At 44.0% G+C, this 26,936-nt stretch overlaps 1 protein-coding gene across 3 annotated transcripts; it reads right to left on the bottom strand.

Moving 5' to 3' along the window:
* Window positions 1-25,353, bottom strand: ACOT9 (acyl-CoA thioesterase 9). 3 transcript variants are annotated; one of them, XR_003905077.1, is made up of 17 exons: window positions 25,021-25,353; window positions 22,356-22,453; window positions 20,615-20,641; window positions 19,955-20,000; window positions 17,411-17,581; window positions 17,110-17,147; window positions 13,554-13,637; window positions 11,921-12,024; window positions 5,996-6,069; window positions 3,877-3,944; window positions 3,054-3,165; window positions 2,822-2,912; window positions 2,562-2,647; window positions 2,062-2,149; window positions 1,757-1,907; window positions 745-1,343; window positions 1-624 (listed from the first exon to the last, which is right to left on the bottom strand). XR_003905077.1 is itself a non-coding variant. In XM_029930279.1 (16 exons), exons 1-16 carry the CDS (start codon window positions 25,038-25,040, stop codon window positions 1,255-1,257), a joined length of 1,347 nt encoding a protein of 448 aa, XP_029786139.1. In that variant the 5' UTR covers window positions 25,041-25,353; the 3' UTR covers window positions 1-1,254. The 3 variants fall into 3 exon arrangements, 2 of the variants coding, with proteins under 2 accessions (XP_029786139.1, XP_029786140.1); XM_029930279.1 differs by having other exon boundaries at window positions 1-1,343; XM_029930280.1 differs by lacking the exon at window positions 20,615-20,641 and having other exon boundaries at window positions 1-1,343; window positions 25,021-25,352.
* Window positions 25,354-26,936: the final 1,583 nt, after the last annotated feature.

Genomic DNA, 26,936 nt, shown 5'->3' on the forward strand with positions numbered 1-26,936 from the left:
TGAAGAAGCACTAAATGTTTTAATATGTAACATATAATCTACACAACAGCAGAGAGTAAGTCTCTTAACTGCACTTGACACATTCACACAACTCCCAGGGTCCCCGCCGAGTCACAGAGAAACATGCAAAATGCTGTACCGAAGGGGAGGGAAGCTCAGGATGGTGCAAGCAACACTGTGGGAAACAGCTTGCCAGACAGGACGCTTTCCTTCTATGCAGCCCGGCTGCTGTCTCTTCCGGACTCAATCAACCTCCCAGCCCCTCAAGGAAGAAACTCTGTCCTGGCCAGACTCCCTTTCGGTTCCCAGGTGGCACTGTGATCCTGGACTCAGAAAGCAGTTCCGTGTACCGCCAAGCGTGCCCTGGCCCCACACTGCCTGCCTCTGAATGCCAGTGCCACCATCTCCTACCTGTGAGATCGTGAGCAGGTCACTTAACCTCTCTGCTTCAGTTTCCTGAGTGACCTGAGAAGGTCAGAGAATCTACCTCCAGTGGCAGTGGAAGGATTCCATGAGCCAGCACACGGCAAGGGTCCAGCAAGCCTACGCGGACGTTATTGTGACTGTGCTGCTTGTGGAATCAGATACGTCCCGGCCAGCCCCGAGCAGAGCACGAAGAGGTGTCTGGTAAATGAGAGAATGAACACACGGTGCCGTGTGTCCTCATCCAGATCACCGCTGAACACCTCCTCCAGGTACGGCTTTCCATCCAAAGCTTCCCACATATCCTTCCAAATGCCTCACCTTTGGTTTGCTCCTTTCACCCCGACTTTTCATCTGCCACCTGCTAACAACAAAAGCTGGGAAGGAGAGGGAGGCAAATCAGAGGAATCATGCAGGGTCGATGGGATTTAGACAACACAGGGGAACTGCAGCAAAGGTCAGGCTTAAGGAATGCCCTCCAAATACCTTGGCAGGAAACCGCACACACGGATAGCTTGTGATAAGTATAAGAAAAGAAACATTTCCAACTGTGTATTAAGGCATTCTGCCCTCCTTTCTTTACCACACAGGAGGCGACATGATAGGTTCCCAATTTAAATGGTCTTGAGAGTGTTTATTGTTTAATAACTCCCTCTCCCTCCACCCCACCCAGCCACTCTAATATTCTGCTTTGCTGAAAACCCTAAAGGTTGAGTACATTCTTCTTCTCAACGGAGGATGAGAATAAAGACTGAAACCAAAACACTTGATCGGGCTTTCACCGGACACTATGCCACCATGGAGCGCTGGTCCTGAACATGCATGGTCTTCCTAGGGCTCCACAAGGTAGTTCTTTCTCAAGGTCACCGGCACACTCATGGAGTTGAAATGCCGCTGCCCATCTAAATACAACATGGACTCTGAAACACAAAAGAGAGAACCATGGAGAGGCCCGTGGCACCTTACAAAACCATCATATGAATGCTAGACTACCTGGGAACACGAGGGCAGCGAGGAGTGTGCAAACCAGCCCTAGGCAGGCCCTGTCAAGCCAGGGGTGTGCAAGGCTCCTGAGGGACTGGGCCTTGACTCTTGCCCTTTCCTGTGGCTGGGCCAGTCTCTGACTACCAGTGGCCGCTTACAGCCGGATGGACCCTTCAGACAGTAGCAGGAGGCCCCCTGGCCGTCAGGGCTGCAGACCCTCGAAAGCACTATCTCCTAGAGACATGCTCTGGAGCTACGAGGTATCTGTATGCTTCCTACAGCAATTTACAAGAAGCGAAACTTCTTTATATGTTCTGCTCATTAAGGACAAACAGACCTTGCTGCTTACCTCCGTAGGTTTTGGGGAAAACCAAGGGCACTTCTTTTTCTGACATGAACGTGAAATGAAAGACATTGGTAGTCATGTGCTCTTTATTCTCAAGAGAGGCCACCTCACTGTGTACTCTGACTTGAATGTAATTGCTCTGAGTAAAGCAAACCTAAGAGATTTAGACATGATAGTTAGTCAAATGCATTAGGAAGGGGAGAAAAGGCAGTCATAAGAGAAACAGTGGCTTCAGAATTTAAAAAAAAACTTCCCTTGTAGGTCCAAATGATAAAAAAAAATTATATTTCATCTCATTGCACACCTACCTGCGAAGAAAGAAACAGCAGTGATCCAATTTCAACGGGTTTCTGAAACATGATATCATCCACGGCTACTACAAATGGTCGGGAACCACTAACAGACAAAGGCAGAATTTGCATCAACGACAAAACTTAGATGATGTCTATTTCTCCCCTAACTGTCAGCTGAAGCAAAATGTAAATGGTCACAGAATAAACCTCGGGAAGGGGCAAATCATCATAGCAGTGAGAAATGGTAAGGGATGCCACTGTGACCAGTCACTGCTCGTATCTTTTCCTTTCTGCACTATAATCACCTTTTCTCAGTAGGTCTTTAAGGTACTAACTGACAAAGTCAGAACAACAGCCTTTGAAAATGAAGGCCAAGTGCAGGTGGTATCAGGGTGAAACTGATTTAAAAACAAAGCACATACCCCGAGACATCCAGACCGGCCTAAAATGGTTCATCTCAATGGGGTACTGCAAATCGCGTCTCAGAAGTTAAAAGTACCTTCAGTCTAACTCACCCAAAGTTACAAGCAGCAGCCCATCCAAGTTCATAGGCTTTCCTCATAAGGAAACCGCCAAAGATCCGATTGAAAATGTTCCGCTCCTATAAGACAGAAAATAATTATTAACAGACGCAAGCTCCTGACCATCCGCATATACAGAACAAAGGAATTCACAATGCCACAGAACGGAGGTCAGTTTAAAGGCGAGCCAAGTTTTAGATGAGAATCACAAAAGCAAGTTATCCCATTAGAAGATTTTTCGTTAACGGACATACCTGAGGGTGGCAGACCACCAAGCTCTTCAGTTTGGAATCCTCCATCCACACCGCATTAGGGGGTAAAACTCGACTTTGAAAACGTATAGTCCTGTACAAAAGGAGACTCAGTAAACCCTCTTAATGCTGTTTTTACTGCTGAGTGCAAACAACTACCAAGAGGCCCACATGGCTCTGGAGAAGGCAGGGGCTTCAATGCTCTCCCAAGCTGGAGCCCACCACCCTCACTCACTTGGGATCCAGTGTGCTAAGAAACATCTCGTGTATGGTTGTCCTCTCCTCGGCACTGGGAGCCATTTTCAGTAATGACGCAGAGCTGAAGGCGATCCTTTTCCCCTTGTTCACTGGAACACAGGACAATAGGGAACTACGATCAGGAAGGTCCCACTGCAGCACTGCGGTTCCTGACCTGGGCTGCCTCGGACCCTACAAAGGCAGTGTCTCCAGATGTCGAAAAGCCTACTGGAAATTGTACATATATCCCAAAGAAGGCTGCTGAGGCTATACCAAGTGTCCAGCAACTGTCTGCTTTCACACGGAAACTATACCAGCTCAGTGTGAACCACTTAAAGACCACACTTAGACCATCCAGGGCGCCTGGGTGGCACGGCTGGTTTAGTGTCCAGCTTCGGTTCAGGGCATGATCTCACGATCCGTGACTCTGAGTCCTATGTCCAGCTCTGTGCTGTCAGTGTGGGGCCCACGTCAGATCCGCTGTCTCCCTCTCTCCCTGCCTGCCTCTCTCTCTCTCAAAAATAAAATAAACATTTTTAAAAAATTTTTACAGACCATCCTTAGAGCCCTGACCAGCAGTTATTTTATTAAGATACATTTCCCATTTTATTAAAAATGAGAAAACAAATGATTACACTTAACAAATATTGTCTAATCAGGAAAACTGTTCAAACTATGGAACCAAAAAGAGGGTATCTTTAATTTCAATAAATTCTCAGCCTGAATAAGACACGTGGCTGGTACAAGCAGTAAATAACCTCGTGTGCAGGATGGTTAGTGTGCTTTACAGATCGTATCTTATTATAAACAAATAAATATACATTCTCCTTGTCTAAAGAGCTCTTCTTCCTCTGGGCTTTCAGGGATGAGTGGGTTTACGAACGCCGGCCTAAAGAGAAGCAAAGAAAAGAATAGAGTTTACGAGGTTTATAAATACAGTTTTCCCCAGTAAAAATGGAAGGTGAACAATTACCCACTAGTTTCTAGGTCTTTGCTGTTTGTTTTAGGTAATAGTTCATATAATAACCCAGGAAGAACTGGGGAGCCCTCCAGCTATAGACTCATCTGTACACTAGAAAGTTCCCATTGTAAAGACACTGCCTCTCACCAGAAAGTTTCCCCTGATTATAATAATGAAGAAACAATCAAAAATAGGCTGTAGAACATTCTACAGGACAACTGTCCTGGACGCTTCCCAAAAAGTCAACATCTTCAGAGACAGAAAACGGCAGGGGGACTCTTTTTAAAACAAAAAAACAAAAAAACATGGTAACTACGTGCCGTGCTCGATCTTCAATCAGATCCTTACCCAGGGGAAAGGGCTATAAAAGATATTTTAGGGACAAATGGCAAAGTGTGAATTTGGATTGTATATTAGATAATATAATTTCTGGGATATAATAAAAGCATCGAGGTTGGGTAGCAGAATAACCTTATTATTAAGAGACAGACACTGACTATCCAGGGGTGAAGCAGTCTCAAACTTCCCTTCAAATGATTCAGGGAGAGTGTGACCTTGTGTGTATTTACAGAGAGAGAGGGAGACAAAACAACAATCGGTGGGTTGTAGGCGAGGGCTCTCTGGGGGTCACCGAATGATTCTCCAAAGAGAAAACAGAGAGAAAAGGGGGAGTGCTTCACCGCGGTAGAGTCCAAAGGTTTGAAGAAACAACAATGGAAATAAATAACTGGGAAGGAAAGTTTAAATACTGCCTCCCAGGGCCGGAAAGGAGTTCCCCACCCAGGGCCAGCCGCTAGGACCCACGGACCTGCCCAGCCCAGTGGGAGAAGTGAAGAGTAGGTGGCAGCATTCTGCACTCACACCCGTCTGACCTTAACACACTCTTCCAAGGCACTTTTCCATGCAGCAGCAAAGATTTCTCACTGAGGACCCCAACCTCAAGTTTCTAATACAAATTAGAGTCCCACAGGCTCTCAGACTCTGTCCTGTACCAACAGCAGTCCTGTGCGACTCCCTCCCAGCCCAGCGCCCGCCCCCTGTGTGCCACAGCTCGACAGTTTTCCTCCACTCGAATGTCTTTGGGGTGACTGCTGTTAGGAACCAGGAATTCAACTTAAGGGGAAAAAATTATAAAGCCAAATAAGTTAAAATCTGTAAAGTTCAATCTGACTTGGAATTGATGGGACACTAACTCATGAGGTCGGGTATTTGTTGCTTTTTAACACGCATCCTAGCTCTGTCCACCGACAAGGCTTAGAAACAATGATAAATGACCAGAATATACAGCTCTAATGCCCAGAGTCTGCTCTCTAAATACCAGTTCTCGCTAAGAGGAACCCCCAAAACTCCTCAGAAAAGTGGCTGATTCCAGGTCCAAGGCATAAAATGTGTAAAGTGAGCCCAAGATATCCCACAGTACCAGAGAACAGGAAGACTAGTGGGGAAATGTGAAAAAAGTTCACTCCACGATACAGCTTCAAGGGGCTCCTACTGCCCAACACGGTCCGCTCTGAGAATCAAGAACAAGAGCTGCAATTTACTGAAATATGTTTACTATTAAAACCCATGAATTCACTGGGGGTGCCTGGGGGGCTCAGTCAGTTAAGTTTCTGACTTCGGCTCAGGTCATGATCTCATAATTCACGAGTCTGAGGCCTGTATTAGGCTCTGTGATGGCAGTTTGGAGCCTGAAGCCTGCTTCAGATTCTGTGTCTCCCTTCTCTCTGTGCCCCTCCCCTGCTCACTTCCTCTCCGTATATCTTTCTCTCTCTCTCAAAAACATAAACATTAAAAAAAATAAAATATAATAAAGAATATAATATATTTTTTAAAAAGAGATGAAACAAATATGGCAAAAACATGTTAAAACTTGTAAGTCTAAATGATGAGTATATGGAAATTCACTATAGTCTTCTCTCCAGTTTTGCATATTTTTGAAGTTTTCCAAAATAAAAAATTAGGAAAAAAAGAGCAATTACCCTTTATTTTCAGAATCACGAGCCACCATTACAAATGTTGCATCCAAAACAGGACAGAATTCATCGCCGTGTAACTGAAGAACAGTGGAAAAAAAATACAGATATAAGAAATGCATTTAGTAGGAAGACCTATGACAATCTAACAGATGACACACATGCTTTGGAAAAGGCTGCAATTAGAAAAAGGCAAGTGCATCACTAACCACCATCTGCAGAGTGGCCAGACCCAGAGCTGAGACCCAGAACTCAGCTCTGAGTGGGAATGGAGCATGACCAAGAAGACTGCGGTCTGAGAAAGGAGAGACACTCCAAAATTCCAACAGTACACCATGTGAGAAGGGCTGGGATGAACATGACCTACAGGCTTTGGAAGTACACGTGACTGAGACTCAAGGGCAAGGGTCACGGAGGGACCTTCTCCACCAGCGTCATTTAACTGTACAGCATCGTGCAAAGTTCTGGCTTTCTTCAGGCCTACCTGTCCTCACAGCGGCACACACAGCCAGGTGAACTGCCGCCGCTGTCACAGGGAACTTCAGTGTGCCAGCTACCAGCATGCGTGTGTGCTTCCTTAGCTGAGTGCGGGGGCTCCCAAGAAGGGGTAAGGATCTGTGATCATTCCACGGAACGAGTGAAATGTTTACAATGTACAAGCCTTTGAGGCTTTAAGGTATTTCTTAGCCCTGCAGGAATCTGTACTTCCAGAGAAGTTGTAGCATAAAGTCCTACCAGAGGCTGAAGGCATACTAGGCTCAGTCTTGGACAAGCATCCTCACTGGTCCTCCTCACTGCTGCCGTTCAAGCCCGGATTGCCTCCCCCTCACCTTCTTCCCACGTCTGCTCTAAGCCTGCCGGCACCACACATAAAGCTCTCCACAGCAGAGCCAGATTCCTCTCTGCTTGCTCACCAACACCCCGCTCACACCTGCGCCTTTTCCCTAAGCTCTCCGCATAACTTGGAGGTCCAGAATGTACCGTGCTGAGGAACTCCTCCCATCCATGCCTGAGCCCGGGGCCTTCCGCAGCCACTTTCCTCAAGACTCTTCTCCCCGCCCCTCCAGGCAGGGTCATCATTGCCTCCTTGGTCTGCCGCCAGGATGGATACAAAGTCCTCCCCTGAAAATGGTCCTCAGTGTAATAGAGATGGAAACCACTGCCATAGGGAACACGTGGAAATGTGCAGAACTGGTTTTGGTTGTCACACGGCTTGAGGGACATGACTAGCTGGGCAAGGGTAACCAAGGAGCTAAACAGCTCACGGGGCAGGGGACTGTCCTGCAGAACTAAGAATTTTTCCTACATCCAAAGCTAGTAGTGTCTCTGTTGAGAGATGTGGCCTTAATATACTACAGGTCCTCCTCGACATACAGCGAGGTCACATGCCAGCAAACCCATCATAAATTGAAAACAATGGAAGTCAAAAATGCATTTACTACACTTGGTCTACAGAACATCACAGCTTGGCCTAGCCTACCTCAGACATGCTCAGAACACTTATAATAGCCGGCAGTTGGGTAAAATCATCTAACACAAAGCCTAGTTTATAACAATGTATTGAACATCTCAGGTAACTTACTGAATACTGTTCAGAGAACATAAAACAGAATGACCGTATGGGAACAGGAGGGTTGCAAGTGCCTGTCTTCTACGCACCTGATCACGTGGGTGACGGGGAAGCGCAGCTCACTGCCGCTGCCCAGCACCACAAACCAACAGCCCAGAAGAAGATCAAAATTCAAAGTTCAAAGTACACTTTCTACTGAACACTCTTTCACGCCATCATAAAGCCGAAAATCCTGAAGTCAAGCCATCCTAAGTCAGGAACCATCTGTATATCATAATCATTTATTTACATCGTGGTCTACTGTAACACGCTCTCCTTGAGGACAAAGACCATTTTTACTGACATCTGTATGCCTAGCACTTGACACGAAGACTGGCAGATAGCAGATAATCAATGAGTGATGATGTGTGAGTTGAAGCAGAAAATTATCGAGCACTACTAGAATGTAAACTGTAAGAGAATGAAACATTGTTTAGCTCACTGCTATCTGCCAAGCACAGAAAAGTCACCCAATAAACAACTGCTAAGTGAATGTTAAACAAATGGACACAATGGGCTAGGTGAGTCACACCCACAAGCTGTTCATGTTAAGGAGTGCGCAGTGTAGCGGAAGAGAAAAGATGTGTTCCTATACAGCTCTGCGGAGAACAGCAGGTGCCGGGAGAAAGAGTCCGAAGGAGTCATGGGAAAGAACAGGTGCTGTGAGCTGGAAGGACAGGTAGGATCGAGCATGAGGTGACCTGGAAGGACAGGTGAAATATGTATGTGGAGCCAGAGCATGAGGATTTCAGGCAAGGACAAAAGAATAAGCAACAATACTCATCGACTCATTCATTGCTTAAGTCATGGTTTATTACAATGAACACCTACTAGTGTCAAGCATCAGGAAGGCAAAAATGAGGGGCACCTGGGTGGCTCAGTCAGTTAAATATCCAACTTCAAGGCAGGTCAAGATCTCATGGTTTGTGCTTTTGAGACCCACATTGGGCTCTGTGCTGACAGCTCAGAGCCTGAAGCCTGCTTCAGATTCTGTCTCCCTCTCTCTCTGTCCTCTCTCTGTCCCTCCCCTCTCTTTCTCTTTCTCTCCGTGTCTCTCCCTCCCTCCCTCAAAAATGAATAGACATTTAAAAAATTTGTTTAAATGTCCAGCAGCAAGCTCTAAGAGGGTATAGAAATGATAAGTCAGAGAGAATACAGTTGGAAAAGTAGGTGGGAGCTAGTTTACAGAGCACCTTGGATCCTAACTAGACAAAAGAGTTCAGACTTTAATCCACAGATAAGGGTCACTGAAGGGTTTTGAGAAGGAAAGCAATATGATTTAAGATTGCCTTTGGAAGATCAAACTCATAAAAATCTGTACAATCAACAGAGAGAGCACAGACTAGAAGCAGGCAGACTATTAAAAGACAGTTAAGGTACTCAAAAAGGAGGCAGTGAGGCCTTGAACAAAACAGAGGAGCCAAGAGGAAGGAGAAGAAAGTCCTCTGGTGGGTTGCTATGGGTGATGAATCTACAAGACTTGGCAAAAGGCTGTCTAGGAAAGGGCAAACTTAAAGCTATGACAAAGGTCTGGATGCAGGGAAGCAAAGGGGAAAATGGAGGAGGATCAAGATGAGGTACTCAGTTTGTCACATGAGACTGAAGGTGGCAAGAGCACGTGTAGGAGAAGAGATAAAACAGGAGCACAGAAAGATGAGTCTGAAGGTCAAGTCTAGAAAAGATCTGGGACCACCTCCATACTAATAATAAATTAATATTATCGCCAACATCTGATTAGTGGTATGTGCCTGTGTGACAGGCAATGTATAAAACAATTCCTACGGTTAGGGTGTTTTCTCATTTCATCCTTACCACACAATAAAACATGGTACTATTACTGTTTCCAAGTTACACGTGAGAAAACGCAAGCTCAGAGAAGGGAAGTAATTTATCCACATTCACATGGCTAATAAGCAGCAGAGTTGAGATTTGGACGTACGTGTACCTAAGGCAAAAGCAAAGTACCTGCCACTAAGTGTCCTGTCCAGAATAGAAAGGATCACTCAAGCCTTGAGTTATTAGTCAAAATGGCCAAATAGAAATACAAACTTAACACAGAAGTTTGTACTTGTTTCACATTGATTTTCATTGGCTCTCTCCTCACAGTAACTCCTGTATCTCTTTTCAACCTATTTGGCCCAGATTCAAATTACCTTGATTCCCATGGCAGGACTCTAAGAAGGGTAGGAATCAACCACGTAGATTAAAGAAAAACGAGGACAGGGGGTGTCTGGGTGGCTCAGTTACATGTCAGACTCTTGACTTTGGCTCAGGTCGTGATCCCAGGTGGTTGCATCAAGTCCCGGGTTGTGCCCCATGCTGGGCACGGAGCCAGTTTGAGATATTCATTCTCATTCTCTCGCTCCCTCCCTCTATCTCTCCCCCTCCTCCTCCTTTCTGCCACTCCCCACCTCTCAAAACAAATAAAGTTTTAAAAAAAGCAGTGTGGACTAATCATAGCAGCATCCCCATCAAGCTTACCATGTTTTGTTCTAACAACAGTGTTACTGTCAGTTACAACAACATGGAAGTCAAAGAATCCAACTGCTTACAGAGAGCACCAAATAAAAAACTACTTAACACTTCTGACAAAAACTTTAGTTACTGCAGAAAAAGCTTCAGACTTTTTCCAAAGGGTGAAGTGCTTCATAATTCCAGAAGAGAAAAAAAGGTATCTGAATAGTGGGCCTATTGAATACTCTGGCATAACTGAAGAAGTCATTCCTTTCTTTCGTTATTTTTTTATTTGAGCATAGTTGACAATGTCACATTAGTTTCAGGTGTACAACACAGTGATTCAACAAGTTTATATGTTATGCTGTGCTCACCAGAATGAGTCATTCTTTTTTTTTTTTTTTTTTTGAGAGAGAGAGTGCACAGCGGGAAAGGGCAGAGAGAGCAGGAGAGAGAATTCCACACAGGCTCTGCACTGTCAGTGCAGAGCCCAAGGCAGGGCTCAAACTGAAGAACTGCAAGATTTGGTGCCTGGGTGGCTCAGTCGGTTAAGCATTCAACTTCGGCTCAGGTCATGATCGTGCGGTTAGTGGGTTTCAAGCCCCACATCAGGTCTGTGCTTACCACTCAGAGCCTGTTTCAGATTCTATGTCTCCCTCTCTCCCTGCCCCTCCCCTGCTCATGCTCTGTCTCAAGAATAAATAAACGCTTAAAAAAAAATAAAAAGAACCACAAGATCATGACCAGAGATGAAGCTGGAAGCTTAAGCAAGCCACCCAAGCATCCCCAGAATGAGTCATTCTTAAATAAATTTTCACAATGAAATGTGAGACATACTCTGAGTTATCTGATTTCTGTGCCATTATCCTCTCTGAGGTACTTTTCCTTGCCAAATTTCATTTCTCTATAATAGCTACTTGGAGATCTGCTCATTAGGGCGGCTGTTCCTGATGGCTAGATTTAGTCTGACTGTTAAGGACTGACTTGTGTCCTCCAAAAATATATGAAGTCCTACCGCTTGGTACCACTGAACATACCTTTACTTAGAGCCACTGGGTAAGATGAAGTCATACTGGAGTAGGGTGGGCCCTTAATCCAGTATTCCTGACGTCCTTGTAAGAAAAGAAGTGGGGTGCCTGGCTGGCTCAGTTGGAAGAGCACCCAACTCTCAGTCCTGGGGTCATGAGTTTGAACCCCACACTGGGCAGAGAGATTACTTAATAAAAAAAAGAGAGAGAGAGAAGAGGAGAGACACAAAGACAAAGACACACAAGGACGAAAGAGGATGTGGCAATGGAGGCAGAGATTGAAGTGTTCAAGCTGCAAGCCAAGGAATGCCAAGGACGGTCAGCAAACCACGAGAAGACGGGAAGAAGCAAAGAAGGATTCTCCCCTACAAATTGTACGGGGAGCATGGTCGTGCTGAAGCCTTGATTTTGCACTTTGGGCTGCCAAACCGTGAGATAATTAATTTGTTATTTTTGGCCACCCAGTTTGTGGCACTTTGTCCCAGCGGCCTGGGGAGACTAACACAGTGACCGGTACAGTTCTTGCCCGACGTAACTCAGACTTTTGTGAAGTTCTCTGGGGCAAAACCAGACACGAGCACCTTGACATGTAGACATCTATGATTTGAAAGGAATAAACAATGAACAGAAACACCAAACAAAGCAGCAATCTTTGTCCAGGAGGAGGACATTAGTAACCCACCATCTGCATGACATGAACTTTCAATGGTTTTTCTAGAAGTGGTGAGCTACATACCTGTCATAGGTACAGCACAAGTAAAAAGCAAAAATAAATATGCTTTTCTTTCACCAGGACTAGCTAGTTGTACTGCAGCCAGCAACCTTTAGATGAAGACACACCTGAAACATTTGCATCTTCACTTCCATGGATGTCTTCCCAACCCAGCTAACGTGGCCGCTGAACTTGATGTCCTGTTCTGGGCTTAAGCTCCTCTTACACATATCTGCAAAACAGAAAGTCAGTCTGAGTTCAAACCAGACCCCAAATTTTCTGTATTACAAAGGGAAAATTTCATTTTAAATTCTTGGCAAATTCCACATTTCCTTTTTTCTCTTTTTCAGTCTTCAAAACTAAAAACAATGTTTTTGACATGTAGACAATGAGGGGCGTCTGACTGGCTCAGTCGGTTGAGTGTCCGGCTTTGGCTCAGGTCACAAACTCATGGTTCTTGGGTTTGCGCCCTGCATCGGGCTCTGTGCAGACAGCTCAGAGCCTGGAGCCTATCTTCAGATTCTGTGTCTCCCTCTCTCTCTGACCTTCCCCTGCTCACAGTGTTTCTCTCTCTCTCTCTCTCTCTCTCTCTCTCTCAAAAATAAATTTAAAAAAACATTTAAAAAATTTTTTTAATGTAGATAATGCAAAGAATATACAAAATAAAACTGAGGGCGCCTGGGTGGCTCAGTCGGTTAAGTGTCCAAATTTGGCTCAGGTCATGATCTCGCAGTTCGTGGGTTCTAGCCCCACATTGGGTTCTGTGCTGCCAGCTCAGAGCCCGGAGCCTGTTTCAGATTCTGTGTCTCCTCTTCCTCTGCCCCTGCTCCACTTGTGCTCTGTCTCTCCGTGTCTCAAAAATAAATTTTTAAAAAAATTTTTTAATGTTTTATCTATTTTTGAGAGAGAGAAAGACAGGGTGACCAGGGGAGGATCAGAGAGAGAGGGAGACACAGAATCTGAAGACAGGCTCCAGGCTCTGAGCTAGCTGTCAGCACAGAGCCTGACACAGGGTTTGAACTCACGAACGGTGAGAACATGACCTGAGCCAAAGCTGGACGCTCAACCAACTGAGCCACCCAGGCTCCCCTCAAAAATAAATTTAAAAATAAAACAAAATAAATAAAACAGGAGGGGCGTGTAGGTGGCTCAGTGGGTTAAGCATCTGACTACAGCTCAAGTCATGGTGTTGCAACTGGTGGGTTTGGGCCCCACAATGGGGTCTCTACTGTCAGCACAGAGCTTGCTCTGCATCCTCTGTCTCCCTCTCGGTCTCTTTGCCCTTTCCCCACTTCCACTCTCTTAAAAATAAATAAAAGTTTTTAAAACTTAAAAAAACTGGAATTATGCAAAACCCTTCCACTCGAATACCATTTAATTTAATTTTTTTTACTGTTTATTTTTGAGAGACAGAGAGAGACAGAGCACAAGCTGGGGAGGGGCAAAGCGAGAGAGACACACACAGAATCCGAAGCAGGCTCCAGGCTCTGAGCTGTCAGCACAGAGTCCAACGTGGAGCTCGAACTCATGAACCATGAGATCATGAACTAAGCTGAAGTCAGATGCTCAACCAACTGAGCCATCCAAGCACCCCAAAGATAATTTTAATAAATATATATTTTGGTATACATCATTTGAGACATTTTCAAATACATATATACATAAAAATTCTCCCATAAAAGGAAAATATTTCCTCTAATTTCAATAATCTCTTGTGATTACTAAGAATTCTAAGTATCCACAGAAACTAACATTGCTTACCAATCTTGTCCACCAGGGCTGTAACTATAGACAAAGGAGACATCTTAGCTGAATTAATCTTGGTGTGCATGTAGCAAATAAGAACTGTAAGAAAAAAGAAGGAACCAAATAAAGGAAAAGCAAGATTATTGCTCAACATTTACAACTGAATCCCTGAAATCCGTAAAAAGTCTTATCACATTTGGAAGACCCAACCCACCATATCACACTAGCAGCCTTATTTTAGGTCCAAAGACTTCTACACACTGTAGAAATTTGGGGATCCTCTAATCTGACTGCCCACTCAATTTTAGAATTGCTGAAGAAGCCAAAGCCCAAAGCCCAAGCCCACCAGGGGGCCCATCACCAAAGAGACAGAGTGCCTCAATTGGAAAAAGAACCCAGCACATGGGTCCAACAGCATCAAACATTTCCAGAAAAGAGAAATCACAAGCACTCAGCTACCTATTTTCTCTCTGACTCTTTCCTAATCATGAAGCAGTTATTTCACTTAAAGTTATTCCTCCTTCCTCACAACACCCTTGACTCCTACACCACCTGTGGCGATCTGTATACCTGTGTTTAGTGGCCTCCCTGCTTCTCTCATGATTCATTCACATTTGTATCTTCAGCCCTCGGGACATGGGTCTGCACCCAATAAATACCTGTTAGGTGACCATAAATACAACCATGCACCTGCTAACGGATGCACTGGGAGAATGAGAAGCTAAAGGCAAGAAAGTTCATTTAAAAGCCTCTGTGGTACCCAAAGAATAAATCATATGTGGCTCACCAATGGCAGTATCAATGGAAGTGAAGAGAATATTTTAATAATCTCTTCAATATTTTAATATTCTCAGGTCTCTAACTTGCCTGACTGAAGATGGTACACCATTCACTGAAAAACAAAATACAGGAAGAGCAGAATGGACTATTTTCAACATGTTAAATATGAGAAGTTTAGGGCATATCCAACTGGAGATGTCCAGTAGGCAAGAAGGCAAACTGACCTGGAACTCATAAAAGCAGGGCAGGAAGAGAAGCTTCCTAAGTCTTCCACAGACCAATCACAAGGGAAGCTCTGGGAGATTATTTATAGTGAGTGTACAGATAAGCAAAAAAGGAGAGAGGACAAAACCCTGGGGATAACTAACATTCAAAAGATCACTAGGGAAAAAAGAACCTACAAAGGAGACTGGGAAGGAAGAGCCAGAGGCAGAAGGAAACATCACCAAAGCCCAAGTTTGACTTCAACAACATTAGGAGCCACAAAGGGGTCAGGCAAACCTTGAAAAGCACCCATTAGATCATGAAATTAGGGAGTAAATGCAGAGCTCAGCAAGAGCAATTCAAGAGCACTGAGAAGCAGAAGCCAGAACGTGTGAGAACGAGAAATAAACAGGAAGTCAAGATGCAGAGGCAATAAGAGCAAATGACTTTCCCCAAACTCTTTCACGAAGTTAGCTCTGAAGTGCGGGAGAAAGAGTTTGACAGTGTTGTAAGGGAAGGGGACTTTACCTCCTTTCCACTACAAGATGGAAGAGCCTTGCACACGTTTAGAAGTTGAGGGAGAGGTGAAGCTGAGGAACGGCTTGCAATATGAAAGAGAAACCACAGGAGATAAGGCAAGTTCCCTTAAGAACTTGAAGGAACAGAATCAAGTGAAGAGGTGAAAGGAATGGCCATCAACCGGAGACAATGAGGAAAAAACAGGGTAATGACAGGGGTGTTTGTGGATTTAGGGACACCTAAGAAAACCAACACAAGACAGTGTGTAACAGTGTGTGTGTGTGTGTGTGTGTGTGTAGTATTTTTAAAATGCCAATAAGAATGTTTTACCAAGTTTATTTACTCTGAAGAAACACGCAGCTAAGTATAAGCCTAACAACAGACTTCTTTCTATATTGTAGAAGTCATTAGACCCTTTCTTTAAACCCTTTCCCGACAGTTCAGTCCAAAAGTCATTAGTAAGAGCAAGCAGGGCAGCCAGAGTAGGGTGCTAAAGCCCAAACGGGGTCGGAGGACACAAAGAGAGGAGGCCCAGGACGCTGCGGCTGGAGCACAGTGCAGAGGGGGCCGCAGCGGAATGGGACCCAGTATGAATACCAGTGGGGTGAGGGAAGCTTCCGTGAGAGGCGAGGGGTGGCAGAGATCTGAAATGACTACATACAGGGGAAAATTACCAAATAAGTAAACAGATTTAGGATAATGGAGCCAGCTGGAAAAGGGAATTACATATATGAAAAGGGGGAAATGAATAAAACTGTGGTGCAGAACTGGAACTGCCAGTGTGAACCCATGGTTTTCACAGATGGATAGACAGACTGATATAAAAGTATGTTCATGTGCATACATTCTCCAGCTGGTCCACTGAAAGGGCCTGGGAGCAGTGACATTCCAGCAGCACTGACCATTCCCAGTACCCATATCTTGGTTTCTAATTACCATTCCCCCATCAAAAAGAACCAGAGCTCCCTGGAGATTTGGCTGATTCCAGGACTGAGGCAGGAAAGTACAAATGAGCCCAGGAGGTCTTACTGTGCCAGAAAGTAAAGAAGGACTCGAAGAATGACAGGGACACATGAAAAAAACACAGAAGTCAGCTGGAATGGACTGGGACAGTCCCGGCACAGTTTGAAGACCACAAGAGACAACAAACAGCGACATGTTACATTCCATTCAATAAAATAGGAATCCTTAGGTCCAGACTGATTTTAAAATAATAAAATTGAAAGTCTGAGGAGGGATGGAACATTTATAAGATCTGAGATTATCTGCCTGGAAGGTACTTATTAATTACAAAGGGGAAAAGAGTAACTTTACAGTGAAGAACTGTGACAGACACCGCCTTCATCGGAGAATCCAAGGTAACGTCCCAGTAATGGGACAAATAAGAACGATGCACCAGTTGATGAGACGCAATAAGAACACATCATCCCTTCTGTGGGGTTCCTGCCAGAAGTGCAGGTCTCAAATCTCATCTTGGGGAAGCAGAAAATAAACCCAAATTGAAAGAAACTCTACAAAAGAACTGGCCTAAAACCTTCCAAAGTATCAAGGTCATGAAAGCCAGAGAAATACTGAGGAGCTATTCCTGACACAACTAAATGCAACATGTGACTCAGAACTGTATCCCTCCTGCTACCGAGGACCGCTGGCGAAGGCGGAGTGGGGTCCTAGGATCAAGCAGTGTAATGAATCAGGGTTAACTTCCCCAGGTTGACGGTTGTATTGTGGTTATGTAGGACAACGTCCTGGTTTGTAGGAAATACTGTTCTCTCACATGATTCCAAGGATAACAATTCTTTGAACTGTACTAACAACTTTTCCCAAAACTTAAGACTTTTTGGAAAGTTATTAGAAAGAAGACTTAATCAGACTATAACTGCTCAGCAGGAATCGACATTTTCAGGAAAAAAATTACAAAAATGCAGAGGTAATAGTTGCCCTTCTTTTACTGTTCTTTTAGAATTTCCTCATCTGGGTAAGTTAAAGAATTAAAAAGGCCCTTTCCAGCCAAAGGATTCCATGTGTAGCTATAACTATCTATTTAGAAATACTAAAATAATACCGGTACCTCCTAGGCTGTCAAGGTCCTCAAGAATCCTGCCAAATCTGTGAAGCAAAGAAAACTGTGATTAAATGAAAACCATGATGATCACCCCTTCAAAATGAATAACATAGTTTGGGTGGATGAAAGGTTCTAAAATTGATTGCGGTGATGGCCGCACAACTCGGCGAATACACTAAAACCACACAATTGCACACTTTACATAGGTGCATAGTATGGTGTGTGACTTACATCTCAAAGCTGTAGTGATGAAAGAAAATAAAATAAAAACAAATAAATGGCATAAACAAAAAGAGTGCCATGTTACCTGATGGTGTTTTGAACAGTCAAGTATTTCTCTCGTAATTCAGGCTGACTACCCAAAGGCAAGAGAACCTCGATGTAACTGTCCTTCATTCTCCTGGGGGGCAGTCCTTCCTGTGACTGAGCCAAAAGACTCTGAAGTAATTTTCTTTCCTCCATTGCTTTCACATGGTCTCTGAGAAGAAAGGAGGCAAACTTCATGAAACACAGGGGCAGTGCGGTCCCCATGCCAGTGACATTCAGGCTGGTCAGACCCTATCAGAGGAGGAGAAAGAAGGTCTGGACCTGCTCACCTTCTCTTCCTTCTCTCTCTCCCCACCTGGCACTCAATGAAATTAAAAACTTTGTTAAAATGTCCTGGGCTTGTAGATTAAAAAAAAAAAAAACCATACTTGTAAGTGATAGAAATATACCCAAACAAACCTCATCAAAAAGTATATTAAAAAAAAGAATATTTCAAATCAAATTAAAAATACAGTGACGGGGACAAATACATATATGGGCTAAACAACAAAGTGGCCACTGAACCACATACTCTCATTTCTCACCTTGACAATTCTCACATTCTCGGTGCCCCCAACTCACTTTCTCTTTCTCTCTCTCTCTCTCTCTCTCTCTCTCTCTCTCTCTCTCTCTCTCTCTCTCTCTCTCTCTCTCTCTCTCTCTCTCTCCCCTTCTGCCTTCAATTTCAGGAAAGAAAGACAGAGGAAAAAAATGGAGTATATCTAAGAGAAGTATGAAAGGCAGAGCAAAAGGTAAAGGGGAAAAGAACATGAAAAGGAGATGGGAAGGGAACACAAAAAAATTATTAACGTGGAAAAGAAGAGAAAGAGACAAGGGGATAGGAAACTAAAATGCTGACAACATCATTAATTAAGATGTCTTTTGGGGCACCTGGGTGGCTCAGTTGGTTGAGCGTTTGACTTGGGCTCAGGTCATGATCTCATGGTTCGTGGGTTCGAGCCCCACATTGGGCTCTGTGCTTACAGCTCAGAGCCTGGAGCCTTCTTTCGATTCTGTGTCTCCCCCTCTCTCTGCCCCTCCCATGATCATGCGCTGTCTCTTTCTATTATCTCAATAATAAATAAACATTAAAAAAAATTTTTTTAAGTCTTTCTAAGCTTCACTTAGGAAGTAGTATTGACAGAAAGGTTTAGCCTACCAAAAATACAGGAGATAAAGAAACAAGTTAAATGGCACCAGGGAAATCCTGAGCATGGAACATTCTACACAACAAATGGCTTAGCCTCTTTAAAGTCAAGCTCATAGGGACACCTGGGGGGCTCAGTCAGGTTAAGTACCTGATTTCAGCTCACGTCATGATCTCACGGTTTGTGGGTTCGAGCCCTGTGGCGTGGTCTCTGTGTGGACAGCTCAGAGCCCAGAGCCTGCTTCAGAGTCTGTGTATCCTACTCTCTCTCTGTCCCTTCCCTGCTCACACTCCATTTCTCCGTCTCTCAAAAATAAATAAACATTAAAAAAACTTTAAAGTCAAACTCGTAGACAAAAAACAAAAAGAAGAATAACTGTCTACCATTCTAGACTAAGAGCAACCAAAGAGTCGTAACCATTAATGCAATTTACAATCCTTTATTAGATCTTGATATTTCTTTAAGGCTATAAAAGACATTGTGGGAGCAGTTGAGAAATTCTATATGGATCAGTAATATACGGTACTGTAAATATCATCAAGTAAGAGAATATCTCGTTTGTCGGAGATACACAACTGCAGATTTTCTTACACGAGACAACATATTTATTTATTGGAGATGTATGCTGGAGTGTCATGGTCCTGTAATTCACTTATACGAATAAGTGAATTATAATTTAGCCAATATATGTATATTGGAAAATCCAGAAAATGCTAAGTATCCAATCAAGAGAGCAGGGACAGAAGTATTCATTTTTTTCTACTTTTCAATACATTGAAATTTTTCATATAAATAGCTAAAAAAGAAGTCGTTAGATAATTTCTATACCACCAATAGATTTTTGTATGTCTAGTGATTGCTTTTTCTTTTTACCTCATTTTAGAATCAAAACTCTGTGAGCCAAGAGGGATATTATACTATGTAATAGCAGGGAAATACTGAGAGATCAGGTTAACTGTGAAATGACAAGAAGCAATAAACAAGTCACGTTGCATAAAACAGAAAAACCAAGAAACTTGGGTTTAATCCCCAAACCCTGATCCTTCATCCATTCATTGTCTCTCTGAGTCTCGGTTTCATCATATGTAAAAAAGGGATAGGAACCTCCGCCGTAAGCACGTCACAAGTTCTGTAGGGAATCAGTGAGGTAATATACCTGAATGCACTTTGAAAAATGTAGACTACGGGCAAATCACTTTATTTTATGAGAAGAATGCATCAAATGATGAGGATGTTGGAATGCTGGTCTGCCCCCCAAGTGAAAAACACCTCTCAACCCACTGCCGAACACAGGGCCCCCTCGAGCCCTACAATGAGACCATGAGCTGAGCCTAAATCCAGCCTAGCACACACACCACTTTAGGGGTGAAAGGATGAATGAGCACAGGAGTGCTTACCTCCAGTTTGTGGAGACTCCTACTATCTCCCGCAACTTATCTCGAACTGAAACAAAAATAAAGAGGTCATTCCAGGAAACAAAGATATACTAGAACTGGATTATGGGTATGAGCTCAAGAACTATGAAAAGCCATCCATGCACTCAAAAGCTTTGAAGATCAAATAATTTCCATTTAATGCCACAACAAACAGCTCAGGGAAGGCTTCAAGCCTGTGCTTCCTAAAAATTTGAAACTATTGTCTCCTTCGTGCAAAAGAGAATAGTCTGTGCCAATCATTGGGATTTACATAAACAAGCAAAACAGGGTAACTCTAATTATTCATCAGGCGGGACAGTATCAGTGTCAGTAGGAGACCCTTTATGATGGAGACATTATGACCAAAATCCTCACCTCGCTTCATATAGGCAGTAGTAGAACAGACTGATTAGTGCAGGGACTAACACTGATCCTCAAATCGGAGTCTCATTCTAACTGATCTTTCATATATTTATGCATCCTAACTGTTAGAAAAGTTTAAGCCACAAAAATAAAGCAAAGACGTAAATCAATGAAAAGCAAAAAACATAATTTAATGTTAATGTTCAAAAAGTGCAAGAATGGATTAACGCAAAGAAATTTAAGCACTTAAAGAAAAAGTCGATACTAATTACCACACACCGTGATTCACATGTATAGGTGAACATGCTATATGGATAAAAGGAAAATAAATTAAATGAGTAGTAGAAATTCCAGACTAAAAAATAAATCTATAGGTTTTCACGTGCTGACTTCATGTGGTTTTTTTTTCCCTAGCATTTATACAGGGCTTAAAAACTTATATTCCTGTTACAGGAAATTAACTGTAGCAATACTTGGTCCTTCAAAGGCTAAACTGATCAAAACCAAATATGGGTAGATAACATGCACTTAAACTTTAATGAAAAAATAGCTGATTTTTCTATCAAACAATTGTTATACACCATAAATTTGGTACAAACTCTAACTACAAGTAAGTCAGAGTGAATTGCAGAATATGTGGGCACACCTCATTTTATTGTACTTCACTTCATTGTGCTTCAGGAATAGTGTGTTTTGTACAAAGCGGAGGGATGCGGCCACCCTGTGTCACTGCCATTTTTCCGACAGCATTTGCTCACTTCATATCTCTGTGCCACATTTTGGTAATTCTTCTGATATTTCAAACTTTTTCATTATTTTTATATTTGTTATGATGATCTGTGATCAGTGAGCTTTGGTGGTACTATTTTAACTGTTTGCATATGGACACTGTGTTTTTAGACACAGTCCTGTTGCACACTTAATAGACTACGGTGTGGTATAAGCCTAACTTTTAAATGCACAGGGAAACAAAAAAAATTGATTTCACTCACTTTATTGTGATATTCACTTTATTTCAGGGGACTGGAACCAAACCTGCAATATCTCCAAGGTGTGCCTGTAACCACTAGTAAATTTGTCTTATTTCTGACTTTCTTCCTTCCTGAGTTCCTGGACTAAAAGGATGGACAGGAAGTATACCAAGCAGTACACAGACTACTGATGCACGCTGACATAAAATGATTATTACTAGTTTAGTCAGCATATGAAGAAAGGGGGAACTGAGGGCCAAGAAGTAGAAATTTTAATTAAATATATGGGGCACCTGGGTGGCTCAGTCAGTTCAGCATCCGACTTTGCCTCAGGTCATGATTTTATGGTTCGTGAATTGGAGCCCAGCATCAGGCTCTGTGCTGACAGCTCAGAGCCTGGAGCCTGCTTCCGAATCTGTGTCTCCCTCTCTCTCAGCCCTTCCTCGACTCACACTCTGTCTCCCTCTCTCTTTCAAAATAAACAAACATAAAAATTTTTTAATGAAATTTTAATTATATGTATGTATATATGTGTATGTATATGCGTGTGTGTGTATGTGTATATATATATATCATTTGTACTTTCGAAAGAAGCCACAATTTTGTTCAGAATGAATACTCCTGAACTGATATAGACATCCAGAGTTAGCATATCAGACTAGTAATTGAAATTAACTTCAAATGAGCATGGATTAACTATCCCTCTAACAATACTATAGATCAGGAGCACTGAGTTGCTACAACTGAAGGGCCCATCTCTTACCTACACAGCAGGTCTCTTTTTTCTGTTTTCCCCTTCAGTACCGACACACAGAAAGTAGAAACCATTTAATTAAAAGGGCTCTGTCTCCCAGGCTCCTAGGAACCAAAGCTCAAATTCCAAATGTGGTCTCTACCCAAAGCTATTCTGGCCACTTTATAAATGAGAAGTTTATGGAAAAATCTATGTTTCGTACATCTCATTCCCCCTAAACTATGGATCTGTATGCCTCCCAAATAAGACAGGGTTTTTCACCATGTGGACCTAAAACATAAACACCCATGCTTGCCTTCATGCATGCGGAGGACACTCTTTTTCTTGGGATCTTGGGATCCTTGAGCGAGTCCTCTGACAGGAGCACGCAGCCCCTTGTTCAAGGTACAAAGCCTACAAAACAAGATAAAAAACACTAGAGTAGGTTTCATGGCATCTCGGCAAAACCAGCCCCTCCTCCCAGAACACTTAGCCAATCCACGCCCTTAGTATATACTTTCTTGTAAGGATCTGTACTTGTTTCTTCAGGGTCTGTATATTTGCATATGAGGCTACCCCGTAAATCACCTAACTAGAGTAAACGGTTCATGAGAGAAGAGACCAACTAACTAACAATCTACAAAATAAATAAAAGATATCAACCAGGTTTAATGGATTTATTCTTGGTTTTTTATTAGCTTCAGAAGCCCCGGATCAATTTGGTAAACAACTGAGTAAATTAATTATGAAAATTTATTTTGTTCTTTATTAACACACCGTTTTTCATCAATAAATAAGCTAAATCCAATTATAAATTAGTAACCTTTGAAAACAGAATTAACCCTTTCCAAACTCACAGAGAGTATTTATTGTGGGCAGAAATTTCCTAATCCCCAAACAAAACAAAAACTATTTACGCAATTATGCCTAACCTAATCTGCCAAAACAAGTTGTTTAAGTTGGTCTTGGTTCACTGTTTCTTAAGTGTTGACTCCTAACCACTATCATATCATGGATACCACACTATAATATCAGAAATTGACAAAGTAATCTGCATGGCTGAAGAAGGCAAGGCACTGACAAGGTCAAGAACTCCAGACACTGTTACTCATTCTAGTTCAAGTTATTAGTAAATTCTTACTTCCTCAGGCCAGGACAAGTGAGGAGTAACTCTGCTACCCCCCCCCAAAAGCTCCTTCATCTGTAAAATGGGGTAATTACAGAACCTATCCTAAGGGAATGTCGTAAGGATAAAGAGGTTCACACATGCACACACAAACGCATCTGCAGGCAAGCTGCTCTCTTCATAATCTCAGGCTACTTCCCTTTTACATACACAGCGCTGAAATGGAGGGAAAGGAAGAGTGGTTTAATCACTACCCAACCCCTCAGAAGCTCGGGGTTACTGGCTTATTCCCTGATTTGACCTAGGGAGGTTTACATCAAAATCCCTAGGCCTTTAGAAGAAACTGGCAAGAGGCTTTGGGACTCGGGCCCGATCTCTTCATGGCTTGCCTAAGATGTCACTGAAGTCACCTAAGGTGTGAAAAGAAGAGTCTTAGGTCTGTTCTGGGTCCCAAGCTTAAGGTGGGTGTTTGGGAAGAGTTTTCAGTACAATAAGAGGCAATGCCATTCATAGGCCCTCCACTCCGTGGAAATGCCTCAATTTAGAAACTGAACAAATTCAGCGACTCTCTTGTGAGTCTCAAAAAATAAGCTACAAAGACTGCCCACTGGTCAAATAACCTAATCATCTTGAACAGTCTGTATTCATTTATGAACTCTCTCTCTCTCACTAAACAACTAACAGAGTACTTACTGAAGATTCAACAGGACTCACAAGAAAGAAAGGCAGGTTTATAGGAGTTGTTAGCACAAAGAGACTTCCAAATTGGGGGAGAGGAAATCGAGAAAGCTCTCCTGGGAAAAGGCTCATGGCAAGATGATGGAGCTTTGTAGAAGGCCCTTCACATCATGTCCAATGTAAGCTAAAGTCAACTGTAGCCCTTCCGGTAATGACTTTCAATCTGTCTAAATAGTGTTAACAAAGCTTTTATTTTTTAAGTGCTGTACACAACAGAGAGACAGAGAACCTTTTTTCAACTGATAGCAAGATCCACAGGGATAGTGAGAGAGATCCAGGACCCCCAGGACAAATGACGGAGAGCACTGTCATTCAGAACCAGTATGGGTCACACTAGGAGAGAGGGTGCACCTGTAGCGTGATGATTCCAGAAGCTGTTAACAAGGGTGAGGCCCCTGGGAGCCCAGCCAGGCAGAAAGATGCTGGAGACAGCTGGAGTGCTCAGGTGAAAAGGGCTGAGGGGGGAGCCAGATTCGTCCTACAGTCTAAGTCCTGAGGCCTTTAACTGGGCAAGCTGGCAGGTGACACACAGAAAAAGGCATCCTCCTTGTCCAAGTAACCTAATCAACCCCCACCTCGCCTTACAGGGCCTTGCGCCCATTAAAGGTAAAGTTCAAATCAGCACCAAAGGTCCTAAGCACACAGTCCAGACTGAGGTCGGGGCAGCCCAACAGGTGCCCCGCAATCTCTCCCCATATTACAACACACTTAACCCGGAGTCCAAGTGGGTCAAGCACTTAACCCTAAAAGTGCGCTCCAAAGGAGGGCTAAGGGCTGTACGGTGGAATGCTAAACGCCAGCTGAGAAGGGGCTACCCCCCAACCACACCCCTGATGAGCAAAGAGAAAGGAATTTCAGGGAACACCCAACTTCCTCCCTTAAAGTGCCGCTTTGCTTTTAATAGCAAACCTCGCTCCAGAAGGTGGAGGTCGCGGGGCATCACGCGGGGCCAGAGGGCACCGGTCCAGGCGCCGTAGCGGAAGGCGGGCGCCCCTTCTCACCCGGCCCCGCTTTCTCCCGCCGAACCATTGCATCACTCTCGCGGTTCCTACCGCCCAGGCCCGCTGGCAGCGGGAAGCCCCCCCGGAAGGCGCCACGCCGGACCCCCGCTACTTACCGCAACGCCGCCCGCCTCATCTCGCCCTGAGGCCGCGCGCGCGACCACAGGCCCGGGCCACGCGAGACAGCTGACGGAGGGAGGTTGACAGTAAAGAGTGCGCGAGCGCGAGCGCGAGCCTAGACCTCACTCCCTACGACCGCGCCCTCGCGGGGGCTGCCGCCCGAGGGCGGGACCTTGCAGCCCGGGGGCGGGGCCTTGCTGCCAGGGGCGGGGGCTTTCTGCGGAGCGGGGTGGGCTCCGGGCGCCTGCGACTCTCTCATTGGCGGAGCTTCCCACTCGATCAGTAGCGCCAGGAGTGTAGCTACCCGCAGGACTGGCCTATCCCCGCCATTGTTAATTAAAGGCACCACGCAGCACGGCCAGGGTGTGACGTGGAGGCGAGGGGTCCTTGAAGCTTGTCTCCGTTATGCTGCTTCGCCGAAGGCCGCCCAACCTTGACCCCCACGCCTTGGCTCCCAGTCTGCGGTTCTTGCCCTTTGCTGCACGTCGGAATCTTCTGGGCAGCTTTCCGGAATACTGATCCCTGAGCCCCACACTCTGGGGATTCCTATTTACTTTGGGGTCCCACAGGGTCTTTAGAATGTCTAAAGGCACCCCCGTGGTGATGCTTTACATAAGCAGTTAGGAACCTCTGACGTAGCTGGAAAAAAAAATTCTATCCTAGTCTTAGGCTGCCCCCTAGTGTTTCAAGTTGGAATTTTTTTTGGCTGGCCCAGAAATATTCAATGCCCGAGTTAATGATTTTACCCTACGACCTGATTCTCCGTTTCATTCAAAGAATTTTTATTAAGCCATTTCCAGTGTGCCAGACGCTGTTGTAGATGCTGAGCCTGCAAGAAAATAGACAAAAATCCCTGCCCTTAGGGAGCTTGCCTTGGAAAATAAGTCAGCAAGTTAGCAAAATAACAATTTCAAATGTGGTAAAGCAGTCTAAAGAAACAAAACAAGGTAATGAGAGAGGATCTTTCCAGAATATACACAAGTGTTGCTTTGCCCCTTAAGTTGTTTATTTCCTAGGAGGCAAGGTCCACATTGTATGCTTTTATGGTACACCATGCTTAGTAAAAATGTGTCGATTTGAATTAAGCTGGCTTTTGGGGCACCTGGGTGGCTCAGTCAGTTGGGCATCCGACTTTGGCGCAGGTCATGATTTTTGTGCAATCACTGTCACCTTCCAGCCAGACACCTTCTCATCAGCGTATACATGGTGTTGATTTGGACCAGAACAGCTGAAACCAGGGACTCGATGCCATGAAGGTGCCTTCTCTTGATCACTTAGCTTTCTTTGCACACTGGCCTCATTGTTCTTTCTCTGTATAATGTCTTTCTCCACATAGCAAAAGAAGTTCCTGAACTTGACATCTTAAACCATAGTCACATGCATCGAGACTGACCCAAATTTCTGTCTCCCAAGTACAAAAAATCCATAGAAGACAGGGGATTGTGGCATCAGGTACACAGCCCTAAACCAGTCAACTGTGACAGCAGGGCAAGGTCATATGATTGGCCCATGTAGCTTACCAGGAATCCCCTCACTCAGACCCAGGGCCAAGTGCTAGGTCACAATCTACTAACATGGCTATTTCCAACAGTAAAGACATAATAGGGAAATGGAGCACTTAGAAAGGGGGACTAAACAACCAAGCCCACAGATGCCCATTACAGATATAATTTAAACAGGAAAAAAACGATCCCATCACTTAACCCACTTACCTCCATTCTGACCTGACAGAACTCCTGCTACACCCAGCCCACCCAGCAGTCATCCACGTGTCCACAATGTTCTCAGATGGCAGTTGCATAAAAATCTTCAAAGAGCTTAGCAACCCTGATTTATGTATGTGTATTGTTGTAAAGCATACATGTTATACCAAATTTGGGGGGGGGCAGGGATAGAAGGCAAAGTGGCCAAA

The sequence above is a fragment of the Suricata suricatta genome, chromosome X (assembly GCF_006229205.1).
Source record: "Suricata suricatta isolate VVHF042 chromosome X, meerkat_22Aug2017_6uvM2_HiC, whole genome shotgun sequence".
NCBI lineage: Eukaryota > Metazoa > Chordata > Mammalia > Carnivora > Herpestidae > Suricata > Suricata suricatta.